The sequence below is a fragment of the Temnothorax curvispinosus genome, unplaced genomic scaffold, assembly GCF_003070985.1.
Source record: "Temnothorax curvispinosus isolate PA1 unplaced genomic scaffold, ASM307098v1 QBEX01000305.1, whole genome shotgun sequence".
In the NCBI taxonomy this organism is placed as follows: domain Eukaryota; kingdom Metazoa; phylum Arthropoda; class Insecta; order Hymenoptera; family Formicidae; genus Temnothorax; species Temnothorax curvispinosus.
The window spans coordinates 147,317-159,827 of NW_020210085.1; the positions used below are offsets into that span (position 1 = coordinate 147,317).

A 12,511-nucleotide genomic window follows, 5' to 3' on the forward strand; every position below is an offset into this window, starting at 1 on the left:
GCGTGACGCGCTCAGTGGAAACTCAGCCTAACAATTACCTACAAACGACTAATAAACGTAAAAAAAATGTTAAGTTGAACTTGTCCGGCTAATTTCATTGGTCTGGTTATATATATTGCGGTTATACCGTACTGTGGTCACACTAATCATTTTGGCATATTGGCAACCCTAGTCAACGATTGGGTTTGGTCGAAGTGGCCCTTATGTATGTATGCACTATGTTTATGGTCATATGGCCTAAGCGCCATGGTTTAATAGACGCATAACCTTTAGGGTAACGTAACCTAACATATATATCGTTTTGTTTAAGTTTCTGCTTAGAGAATTAATACAATTATTCAAACATGTGAGCGTGCATATATTATGTTTATTTTGTTATATTAGTAATATATTATAATTTAGTAATTTGTTGTGTGTGTGTATATATATATATATACACACGCATATACATATTTATATTTTTATAAACTAAGTATTTAAGTTTAACGTTTATCTTATGTATTATTTTTATTTACAGAAAATACAGAGCATCTGATATTAATTTTTAGTGAAAATGGATATTCGTCCAAATAATACCATTTATATCAATAATTTAAATGAAAAGATTAAGAAAGAAGAATTAAAAAAATCATTGTATGCTATTTTCTCTCAATTTGGTCAAATTTTGGATATTGTGGCTTTGAAAACATTGAAGATGCGTGGACAGGCATTTGTTATTTTCAAGGAAATAGCAAGTGCTACAAATGCCTTGAGATCGATGCAAGGCTTTCCATTCTATGACAAACCAATGGTAAGAACTTGGAACGTCTTATTTGTATTATTTTGCCTTTATATTGTATTTTGGTGTTTTTATTAAAACTTTTCTATGTACATATGTATTCTATAACTGAGTTCCTTTTGACGCTTTCAGCGCTGAAAGCCGCGCTCCATGTCTATTTGATATTTGATGTGCAACGAAGATAGAATGATGCTTATAGCACTGAAAATGTCAAAGGAAATGCAGCCTATATATCACGTGTCTACATAGATGCAATCTATACAATATATAAATTGCATCTATGCACACAAGTTAATATTTTTAAAAATTTGACTTGTACCGCTATAGCTTTTACCACTCCTAAAGATATATATCTTATATTTATATAATGTATATTTAATCTATATGTATATTTAATATATATTTTATACATATAAATGTACGAAGATGTAAAAATAATCAATTTTTTAAATTCTTTGATTTTACAGAGAATACAATATGCTAAAACTGACAGCGATATAATTGCCAAAATGAAAGGTACCTTTGCAGAGCGTCCAAAGAAACCAAAACGAGTTATTCCAGTGGCAGATGAAGAAGCCAAACGTGCCAAGAAACGTGCAAAAGAGCAAGCAAAACATTCACAACAAATTGGTTACCATGCTAGTGTACCCCCACATCCAGGACTTGTTAATACCGCTGTTCCTGAACAGCCACCTAATCAGATATTGTTCTTAACAAATTTACCTGACGAGACGAGTGAAATGATGTTATCAATGCTGTTTAATCAATTTCCGGGCTTCAAAGAGGTACGGTTAGTACCTAACCGACATGATATTGCATTTGTTGAATTTGAAAATGAGGTTCAATCTGGAGCGGCAAAGGATGCGCTTCAAGGTTTCAAAATTACACCTTCACATGCAATGAAAATATCATTTGCAAAGAAATAGATTTATAATCTTTTTGTATTGATCATACTATATAACAAAATAGAAATAAAGTGTAAGTTGAACTGCATTTGTATAAAAATAAATGTAGTCATTGATATTGGCTTTGATTATCTTACATAATTTTTTGCAAGCTAAAGTATTTTATGTAATATCCAGTGTTATTTTGCAATGGGATTTAACAACAATTTTTAATGTGATTTCTCACATTATTGCATATATTCTGTCTGATAAGTTGTGCTATATACGTGAAATATTTCAATTTAAAAGTATGTGTAAGAAATTATACAACTTATTTTTAAATAAATTTGTATTTGAATGCTTTATGCAAAAATAAATGATGTCAAACAGCAACGTGCTATAACATGGAATAAATTTTCCTTCAAAGTTCCTATTTATTATATTGTATTGAAATATTTTTTAATATTTTATAGATTATCAAATTTATAGGAATAATATATTTACAAACTATTATTTAAGAATATGTACGTAAGAGTCTATATACATATACTATATATAAATATAAATATGTGGACACATATACATAATATATATAACCCCATATGCGGGGCTATCTGTCCACATAATAAAAAATACATTATTTATATTAATTATTATACTTGATTACAATATTATTTATTATTAATATATAATATTGAAAAAACTGCCTACACACTCGTTGGAGTCAGAGAAAAGTAGTAGGCACTTTGCGTCGATTTTTTGACAAGTTTCCTGCGTAGAGCTAACTTTTCTTTGACATCGATAGACGTCGATTTGATGGATCATTTCTCGCTGGGTTTGTTAATTTTCAAAGAGTAGTATTTTTATTTTCAATGCAGGTAATTTATTTTAAAGAATTTGTTGATTTATTTTTATTTCTTTTAGACCTAAACTAGTGATCCCCTTCGCCCCCAATTTCGAGGTGAATCGGATAATTCTCTTCCTTTCATTTTTTTGTTGTGCAATAAGAAATATCATGTTTATGTATTATTTTATTATATGAAAGCTAAAGTTATAAAAATTAAGAATCTATAATAAAATTAAGTAACAAAATTTGTTGTTGATTACTTTAATTTTTACCAAGAAAGAAAAATTGATCCGATTTACATGTATGTGAAGTTAGCATATCACGTGTCAGCATCACGGTTGTATCCGTGGTCAGCATATAAAATAAAAGTATTTCGAAATTTACTTCAATGAATTTTATAGTTTTTGACGAGTTCTATAGTTTTATAACATAATTCTGACCATTAACTATCTCTAAATAATTATTAACACGTATTGTCAGCATATCACTCGTACTAGAGTGATATGCTATGCTTTTGCGACAAGTTCTCGGCTCATTTGAGATTTTAAACAATAATTCTAAACCCCCTGACGATAGTTCCGTACAGTTCTGACCACTGGCTACCTTTAAATAATTATTAACACGTATTATCAGCATATCACTCGTACTAGAGTGATATGCTATGCTTCTGCGATAAGTTCTCGGCTCGTTCGAGATTTTAAACAATAGTTCTAAACTCCCTTTATACGTTTTATACGTTTTATATATATATATATATATATATATATATATATATATATATATATATATAATTTCTTTATCTTAAATATTTAAATAGATTGTAGTAACAAAATATTGACAGTATAGATTATAAATGTTAAAAGTATGCCAGGGTAATAGCGGCTCGCTAAAACGCTAAATACGTTAATATTGATTACAATGAGAGATCTATTTAATATCAATTCGCACATACATACTTGTGTAAATAGGTATGATACTTTGCAATCGCTTAACAAGCAACAATATAATATTTTAAAGCAAACATGCGAGTACAGTTATAATTATACGTTTTTAAGGATTACGTCATAGTTGGCTATTTACATTTTTTTCAATAAAATAAGAGCTTATCTTATTTACATACGCATATTTCTAAATTTTTAAAAGACGTACAATTTTTTGTTGTTTATATAAAAATTATAGTGAATATAAAATTATAGAACGTATTGGATAAAAAATACACGTATCATATAGTTTTATATCAGAGGTACGTAATAAATATATAAAAGAAATAAAAGTTTAACTTTTATAATTTTCTCGTTCAAAGAAGAGAAATGAGTTGATTGACGTTAATTGTGGAGTTATTAATTAAGATAAAAAGTACATACGTGTAAGGTAAACAAACATTGCTTATCCCCGCAGGGTTTGCAAGGCGTTTTTATAAGGAATGTTACCCAAACCTTTACACTACTATCCTTTCTCCTCGTAACTTTAACCCTTTGGACCAACGGCTTAACGTCTCTTTCCGAAAGACGGACCCACCATATATGTACTTTAATAATATATTTTTTTCAAAATTTTTTAATTAAAACTGTGGCTCAAATAAATCAGAAACTTAAAAGTGTTCCGAGATACAGCACCTTCCCCTATATTATTAGTTCTAAGTTATAAATGCGTGCATCAGAAAATAAAAGATCCAAGGCGAGAATTAGAAAATCTTGAATGGACTTGTGTAAATATGTAACGCGCAAATACGCAAGTAGGTAACGACGTGTGATAGTTTCGTAACGTTGAGCGTGTCACAGGAAGATGAACATTATCCACTCAACGTGCTCCAAACCACCACTTTACTCTCTATCTGAACGTAAAGCTGTGCTCGTATCATCCACAGCCTTATTTATTTAACCCATATATTCATGCCTGTGGTTCTTTGTAAAACATTTGATCCTCCTTTGCAGTTCGTCCAGAAAAAACGGTTGTTATTAACGGAGAAACTGTACTCAAAGTTTACAAGAAAAATATAAAATATTTTTATATTATACAATTAAAATATAATTTACGTATAATTAAAAAATTATAACAAAAGTATGAAATGTTTAAAAATTTTCAATTTTTATACGTATGTATAGATATAAAACAATCATATATATACACTGTTAAAGAAAATTAGGGAATCACTTTTTGTCAGCAAAATTTTGCCGTTTTTAAATTATACGTACTCAGCGAATAATTAACGTATAAAAAAAGTTTAAAAAAAGGTTTTACAGAGCAAACTCTCTACTATATAAAGTGCTTTTGTTTAATTTTACGTTACTCAGGTTAATACTCAAAGGCGTGATAAGCTTTGAATAAGGACGTATTTGAGATATCTAAAATCTTAAAATTTGCATCTTTCACCACCTAACAAAAAAATTGGCGAACATAATTATTAATACTATCTCAAAGTACAGACTTTGCTTTTTCAAATAAAAAAAGTACTTTGTCCTACGCGCCGCGTATTTAGCGAGATATCGCACGTTAAAGTAACCCCTATTTTTTTATGATTTCAGCACAATATCGCCGGCATTTGTGTAACCTGATGATGTGCACCACGATGAGGAGGTAGCTCGGTCGGATTTTGCACATGATATATGTATGTGTATATATGGAATGTACATTGTTTGTGTGTACATGTAGAGGTCTTTTTTTAGTAACAAGTGTTGTCACTTTTTGCCGTATTACCTCGCGCGCACGCTTGATCTCATCGTGATGCATTTTTTTATATCGATACGCGTGATATGGCGAAAAAATTGAGTCAATCAAGTGGAATAATGATCAGTCACATATAGGATTCGAAACAGTACGGTACTTGAAAACATTACAGCTTGACTCCACATTATTCTCTGTACGTATAATCGTAACAAATTCTTATATTTATTATATCTTACAGCGGTGTTTTACATTACGGTACTTGAAAACATTATAACGTGATTCCACATTGCATTTATTCCCATTATTACATCTCAGACGCATTTTTTTTAACTTTTAACTGTTGACTCTTTATGGTGACGTGTGCAGACTTCACTGACTGACTCGCGTCATTCCCCCATTGTCGACTGAGGAATAAATCGCATAGACCCTTTTCGACTTTTAAGCAAGTTTTTTAAAACGGCGCTTTGCGTCCGGTTTTTTCGTTTAACAACATCACGATACGCCTCGTTTACTCATCTTCGGACTAAAGACCGTCGTTGTACAGCGCGTGCGACTTTATAACATTATTACCATTCTTGATTGGTTGTAGAAATGTATATGATTCTTGATTATTATTCGTTTATTTAATGTACGTAATTAGGCTGATGAAGACACCGGGTATTGCGCCGAAACACGTCCCATCTTAACATTGTTAATAATATATATTTTTAAATTTTAACATTCTTGTTGCTCGTTCGCGGGGCTGGTAAGCGCGGTTATCTCTTTGTTATATGTATATTATACATATATGTATGCTAAATAATTAAGGCGGGATCAAGAAAAATTTTAAAAATAAACAACGTTTAAACAGCTATTATACACGTTTGTTTTAAAAAATAAGAATCCAAATCTAAAAAAAGTGTTTTCAAGTTTAAAATCTACTTTTAAAAGATAGAGCAGCTGTTTTTTACTTTCTTCAATTATAGTATGTTTAACTTACAGAAAACGAGCTCAACGAAATGGGAAATTTTTAAATCACTTTGTGAGCATGTCACATGCACAAAAAATGGATCTGAAGCAAATTTTTAGTTTGAACATGTCGAAGCCGAAAGTCTTGTCTACAAAACGCTTTTGTTAGCGTTTGATTTCGATTCTTCCTTATCAAGTTATCGAGAACTGAAAGAACAAGAAGACATGTTGACGTTAATCGTTCATAACCGTTAAAATTTATCGTGCAGGAATTCCAAAAATGGATTCTTAAAGTAGAATCTTTGCTCTATAATACGATATGGTATTGTGGCCGCGTGTTTTTTAAACTCGTAGACACGTTACAAATAGATGAAAATAACGTAAAACGTCGTGATTTTTTTCTTTTTCATTTAAACCTCAGAAAAAATTATGCAAAATAATTTAAAAAATTTTAATGACTAAAATTTTGTGCCTTTTAGTACCCTAAATTTAAAAAAAATCACAACGTTGCTGTGATAATTTTTTCACAGTGATCCGTATGTTCAAGTATAGACAAGTATAGTAAGTATACAAATGTAAGTAACATATTTCGTTCAGCGATAAGAAGATCGATCGGTCTTGGAGTTATTCGTAGATGAGTCGTCTATTCGCCATGTTCTTCTCCCACCGCCACAGCCACCTCAATTAATATCGTTCGCCTTACTCTCCCTTTCTCAGGCGTACGCATTTGCTCGTTCAGTATATTGCTCAGTGGCACCGTATGACTCTGATGCTAGAGTTAGTGGGCTTGCGCCACGCTAGCGCACAGTATATTACGAGTGTTCTCTCATTTCTTTAAGTCAAATGATACTTTTCAATTCTTTCACGTCGTGATCCTTTTTTCTCTCTTTCCCTTTTTTCCATTCTTTCTTTTTGTTTTTCCGTGCCTATTTTTCAACTTCCTTGTTTATTTTCCTACTTTCTTATATTTATATCTATATTTACGTATCTTTCTTGCAAGCACTGCAATATTTCGTCATTAGTGAAGCTTTTCAGTGACCATTTATTTGTCAATCATTCTAAGAGGAAGAAGCAAAAGGAAGATGAAGAAAATCTTTAGACTAAGATTTGTAATTATTACTCTATGCAGCATCATTTTGTTTTTGTGCTACAACGGTAAGTGATGTGAATATTTTTGAAAATATAATGATTTTTAATAGTTTTCTAGTCTGGATTTTTTAGATGTATTGCCACGTATTTGAAGATATTCGTAGTACGTCATTATCCAAGTGTCCGCGGTACCACGTTGTTTTTTCTTTATGGAATAAAATACTCCTTTTTATAACTAAAATCTTTTTTCAATATCTCCAGCAAAAGAACGTATGTACTACGTCGAAAAATATTTCAGAGTTTAAGGTTATTTCGTTTTTATCATAAAATATTAATCAACAATAATAAACAATAATAATTTTTTTTCCAATAAAATGCTCGCCACCTATTGTTATAAAACTATTATTACTATTTAATTTTATGATAAAAAGTAACGTTCAAAAATATTTTACGTTGAAACTTTTTTAACGCAATAGGGCTAATGCTAAAAAAAAATTTTAACTGTAAAACTTTTAAGGAGCATTTTACCCCTTGATAAATTCCATTAATTAAACGTGAACATGTATAAAAAATGTGTTTTTTTATATTTTAATGTTTAATAAAACATATCTCGAGGAAAAATAAATCAGTATTGGATATTTGAATAATTCCAACGACAATGGTGCATATATATGTACTAAAATTTTTGTGTAAAATATACCATGTAGAATTTAATAATAATTTTTCTGTTTAGTGCAATAAAATTAAAACCAGAAAAAAATTAAAAATTGCAACACACGTGTACGTGATGTAATACGTATAAATATTTGTTCAATAATAACAGTTGTGAAATGTATAAAAAGATATATTTTAAAGGACGTGTGCACGCGTGCTTTTCTGGAATGTTTGGCGAAAAACTTTAAATACAAAATTTAAACAAATTTTAATTACGTTCCGCATTAACACAATACAAAGCTTTTAATAACAGATATTACGTATTAATCACAGAATTATTGCAAGATTTGTAAATTTATTAGTTAAGTCAATGATTTAAGTGGGAGACATGTATACGTAAAGAAACGTTTATATATTTGCGAACAATGAAAACATAAATTTTATTTACACTGCATCGTAAATTTATTTAATAATAACTCATTGTTAACACTCTTTTCATCTTCAATACGCTTCAACTTGGAGTAGAAATAAAATCAGAGTGTACAGACAGTCTTATCATGTGAATATATATTTTCAAGGCACATATAGCTGGTGTGGCCGTATTGATTTTTCTACGGGGTAGCATAATTGAGGTTTCGATGAAGTACATACGCATGTATACGATAACTTATGATTACGTATTAAAAATAATGTTTATATAATTTTTATACTTTCACATTGTACGTATATTTATATTAAAATATATAATAATATTTATATTATAACAAATATAATTTTTTGTTTTACATAATATATTTTTATTTTACATAATATTAATACGTATAAATTATGCGTACGTAAATAAAAAACGTGAAAGTTATTGAAAAAAACGTACTATTTTGTGTTAAATATTATCTTATACCGCATATAAATAATTACTTAAAACGTATGACGTATTTTCATACGTTGAGACATACGCGCGTATATAAATGCGTAGGTACGTATTATGCAGATTACAGTATAATATGTATCATGTATAGAGAACCGGAATAAAATTAATGTCGTTTATGTGTCCGCGGTTATCTTCTTTCGGTTATGATCTTTAACCTTATTGTCGCATGATACGAACTGTTGAGCGTAATTTTATAACATCGTGTAGGCAAACTAAATCAGAAGATTGTGGATTTAATTATTATTATTTATTTCCTTTCCTCGTGATTTTTTTTTAAATATTAAATCCACGTTCTTTACAGTATCAAATTTTATTCGTGTATAATAAAAAAAATCCAACTTTCCATCATTATTGTGTACGCATGCAATCAAACATTGTTTTATGTATAGTATATATGTATTTGCGTGTAGGTACAAAAACTTTTCGGAAATAATCAATCTAATACGTATAAACTGCAATCAAGTTACTTGATTATTTACGTACTGTAATATTTACGTACTTGTATTAAATATTTAATATTTAATACACGTCCATGATACACTTGTATTAAATATTAAATATTTAATACAAGTGTATTTTGGAACTGATATGAAATTTAAAACTTCCGTTCACGGAGCACGGGTAAATCGAACGTCACATACAATAATATATATGTACATGCTTGCCGATGTGGATGCGTTTGCGTGCGCGATGGAGAAGAAAGATACAAATACGTATGTTTTACAGGTGTCAATGCTATGCAATGTTATCAATGTAACAGCCGCAATAATAGCCAATGTGCCGATCTTGTTCCTCCTGATACCATGAAGATAGATTGTTCGGATCTTAAAGATGGTGCAAAGTATACAATGTGCCGAAAAATTACACAAGTCATCGAGTTTAGCGTCAATGGCTGTACGTATATTAATATTACATTAACATTATGTACTTGTAAAATAATTTATTTATCAAGTATATAGCATTAAATAAATTATAAAGAAATGTAACGAATATACTTGAATTATTTATATAAAAGTTTAGTCATGATTTATTCTTATATTTAAAGAAATCAATACATCTTATCAAAATATGTAGTTAAAAGAAGCAGCGTTATACAAAAATACGTTTACATAAAACTCACGAAACGTTTGTAACACTGTAAAAATGTTTTCATTTACTAGTTCACGTGTCATAAGACGTTACATTTAACATAAAACAACGTAATATTTAGGATAAAACAACGTAATATTTTTTACACAGTACCACCTGATACGCGAGTTATTCGAGGATGTGGATGGGATGAGTCAAATTATAAAGGCAAGTGCTATCAACGAAGTGGCTTTGGTGGTAGACAAGAAGTTTGTTCCTGTTTGACTGACTATTGCAATTCGGCAACGCCTGGATCTGGAATGCTGCCTCAACATTTCTTTTTTTCATGCGTCATGATCAGCCTACTACTAATGTTTCTGTGGAATTAAATATTCTTAAAAGATAATCGAATTCTCTGTAGACGTTAGTTATAAGATTATGATGGAGGCTAGATTAGAAATAATAGAAATAATAATATCAACTTTTTACTAATGTCAAGTTAAACAGTAGATGGTTCAAATAATAAACGTACTCATATTGAAGCACAAGAAGGAAAATAGGAAAAACACGTTTATATATTATACTTAAAAGAGATATGGTCATGTCTCGCTCCAAGTTCATACACAACGATATGAATTAAGCGGGCTGTGTCTATATATAAGCGTACTACCTAGTTGATATAATAGAAAGCAGGGTGGATTAATTTCTATTGGTCAATCCTACTAAAGGCCATTGCACGTAACAAAGTTTAGTTTTAATCATAAAGCCGTAAGAAAATAGACCAATCACACTCGATTATTCTTCAAGCGCGAGGAGGGTGATCAATGGGCGCGTTCAGCAGACCAAGCCGCTCAGTAGCAGTCAAACGTGATTGGCTCTTACTTTTAGAACCAACCAATCAACACATAGTGTTGATAAGACAAACGCAACAGTTGTGTCTGCTGAACGCGGCCAATGTGAAACGTGGAAAGTGAAAAGTTTTATATGACTATCTCTTTCTATTTAACATCAATAGAAAGAGATATTTTTCATTTTTCACGTTTCCACCCTAGGGGAGAAGATTCGTGATTGACCCCCTGGTTCTTATGGAAAAACGACACGTTGATTGGTTCCGCGTCGCTTCTTGCCGCGCGGCAAGCGTTTCCGCGTCCTGTGGGCCATCATAACCTTTAACCTGGGTCCGTCCGGTCCGGGTCTAATGCGGTCAGTATAGGACTCGATGGTGATCAGTGTAAATGTAATGTAGTCATAACCGTTATATAGAAGAGTTAAAAGATTGAGATTGTGGACTGATTGTGAGAAATATGAAAATTGATTAAAATACGTCCTGCATGTCTTGATAAGAGGATAAAAGTTAAAACAGTGAGATTATGACGTGAAGAATATGGAATGGATTAAATCATTGACACAATAAACTTTCGATATTAGTTATTCAGAGGATACTAGAATAACAGTTCTCAAAGAATATATATTAAGAACAAGAATAAGAAGGCAATAACTTAACTGTTCACACCGTCTGATGGAATTTTCAAAAAGAAAAGTCATTGCATGATATACTATGCTACATAAATAACCTTGAAGTGTGGGATTAAACTACTACGTTAATCTGTGGAAAAAATAGTTGTTGTACATTTTGAAACATACTCTCAACGAAAATGGTTGGATTTTGTCATGTTTGCAAAATAGCACCAGCAGAGACGAGAACTGATATATCCGTTCATCGGTACGTATATCGTTACAAATGTAGAACATGTAGATAATAAATAATAGAAAAATATTAGGATTACGTACAAAGTTATAACGTTTTAACTAATGGTTCTATATTCAACATTTTTTTATATATAGACAAAACAAGTAAATAAACGTACGTTAGTATGAGAACCATGTTGTATTTTGCAAAATTTAAATTAGTTTAAAGTAGACAAATATAAATTCAATCTGAGGTCATTATAAGCTTATACGGCAGATTTACATGCGATAAAAACAATAATTTTTTTTCTTTGTGTATTTCTCACGTGATTACGTTATCTATTCTAAGGTTTTTCACATGATTTTTATTTTTTAACGCATGTAACTAAAGAACTTGATAGACGTCTAAACCCCGATATCTAGACACCACGTAAGAACGTAGTCACATAGTAAATAAAAAAGAAATCGAGCTTGAAGTATAAAAGTAAGAAAAAAAACTGCCTAAATAATCAACTCTGTCGAAAATAGATTTTGCAAAGTATGTGTTACGACGTTTGTTAGCAGAGTATCGATATAAATATATAACAGAATCCGCTAATAGAACATGAAGGCAGCGTTAACTTGATTTTTGCTAACAATCTATTGTTAGATAATGTCGACAGAGTTTATTATACGAGGTAATGTCAATATAGTTAATGTTATCAAACTAAAGAAAAAGCTGTTAAACGGTCAGGACTGGATCTTGGTTGCCTACGAATATTCGTGTGACGTTGAAAAGTAATTAATCATATTCGTAGGCAACTAAGATCCAGTCCTGGGGCTTACGTATGTATCTTGAAATGAGGTACAAACGTACAAATTTGAACATATTTGCCAGATTTCAACAAAGTAGATACTCTATAAGTGACGTTCCTCACTTTTGTAATTTTTATCTTGTTTCAAGATACATACGCGAC

General features: G+C 30.6%; 3 protein-coding genes across 5 annotated transcripts in view; all 3 read left to right on the forward strand.

The window, feature by feature from the left end:
* The first annotated feature begins 110 nt into the window (after positions 1-110).
* Positions 111-1,971, forward strand: LOC112452808 (U1 small nuclear ribonucleoprotein A). Of its 3 annotated transcripts, none has more exons than XM_025013232.1 (3): positions 111-205; positions 518-790; positions 1,246-1,971. In XM_025013232.1, exons 2-3 carry the CDS (start codon positions 554-556, stop codon positions 1,702-1,704), a joined length of 696 nt encoding a protein of 231 aa, XP_024869000.1. In that variant the 5' UTR covers positions 111-205; positions 518-553; the 3' UTR covers positions 1,705-1,971. The 3 variants fall into 3 exon arrangements, with proteins under 3 accessions (XP_024869000.1, XP_024868980.1, XP_024868989.1); XM_025013212.1 differs by having other exon boundaries at positions 166-274; XM_025013221.1 differs by lacking the exon at positions 111-205 and adding an exon at positions 236-346.
* A 4,873-nt stretch (positions 1,972-6,844) lies between these two features.
* LOC112453172 lies at positions 6,845-10,414 on the forward strand. Its single transcript, XM_025013772.1, has 3 exons — positions 6,845-7,279; positions 9,525-9,692; positions 10,038-10,414. Exons 1-3 carry the CDS (start codon positions 7,207-7,209, stop codon positions 10,253-10,255), a joined length of 459 nt encoding a protein of 152 aa, XP_024869540.1. The 5' UTR covers positions 6,845-7,206; the 3' UTR covers positions 10,256-10,414.
* Positions 10,415-10,835: 421 nt separating this feature from the next.
* LOC112453167 overlaps positions 10,836-12,511 on the forward strand; it is a 6,497-nt gene continuing 4,821 nt past the window's right edge. The window contains exon 1 of the mRNA XM_025013757.1: positions 10,836-11,589. Coding sequence (XP_024869525.1) covers positions 11,522-11,589 — 68 coding nt within the window. The 5' untranslated portion in view covers positions 10,836-11,521. The remainder of the gene's footprint in view (positions 11,590-12,511) is intronic.

Bases quoted from the DNA above. Each gene is read 5' to 3' on its own strand.
- LOC112452808 (XM_025013232.1), top strand. From the start codon at position 554: ATGGATATTCGTCCAAATAATACCATTTATATCAATAATTTAAATGAA. The intron at 791-1,245 runs GTAAGAACTTGG...TTGATTTTACAG, and splicing joins CATTCTATGACAAACCAATG to AGAATACAATATGCTAAAAC.
- LOC112453172 (XM_025013772.1), top strand. From the start codon at position 7,207: ATGAAGAAAATCTTTAGACTAAGATTTGTAATTATTACTCTATGCAGC. The intron at 7,280-9,524 runs GTAAGTGATGTG...TATGTTTTACAG, and splicing joins TTTGTTTTTGTGCTACAACG to GTGTCAATGCTATGCAATGT. The intron at 9,693-10,037 runs GTACGTATATTA...TTTTTTACACAG, and splicing joins CGAGTTTAGCGTCAATGGCT to TACCACCTGATACGCGAGTT.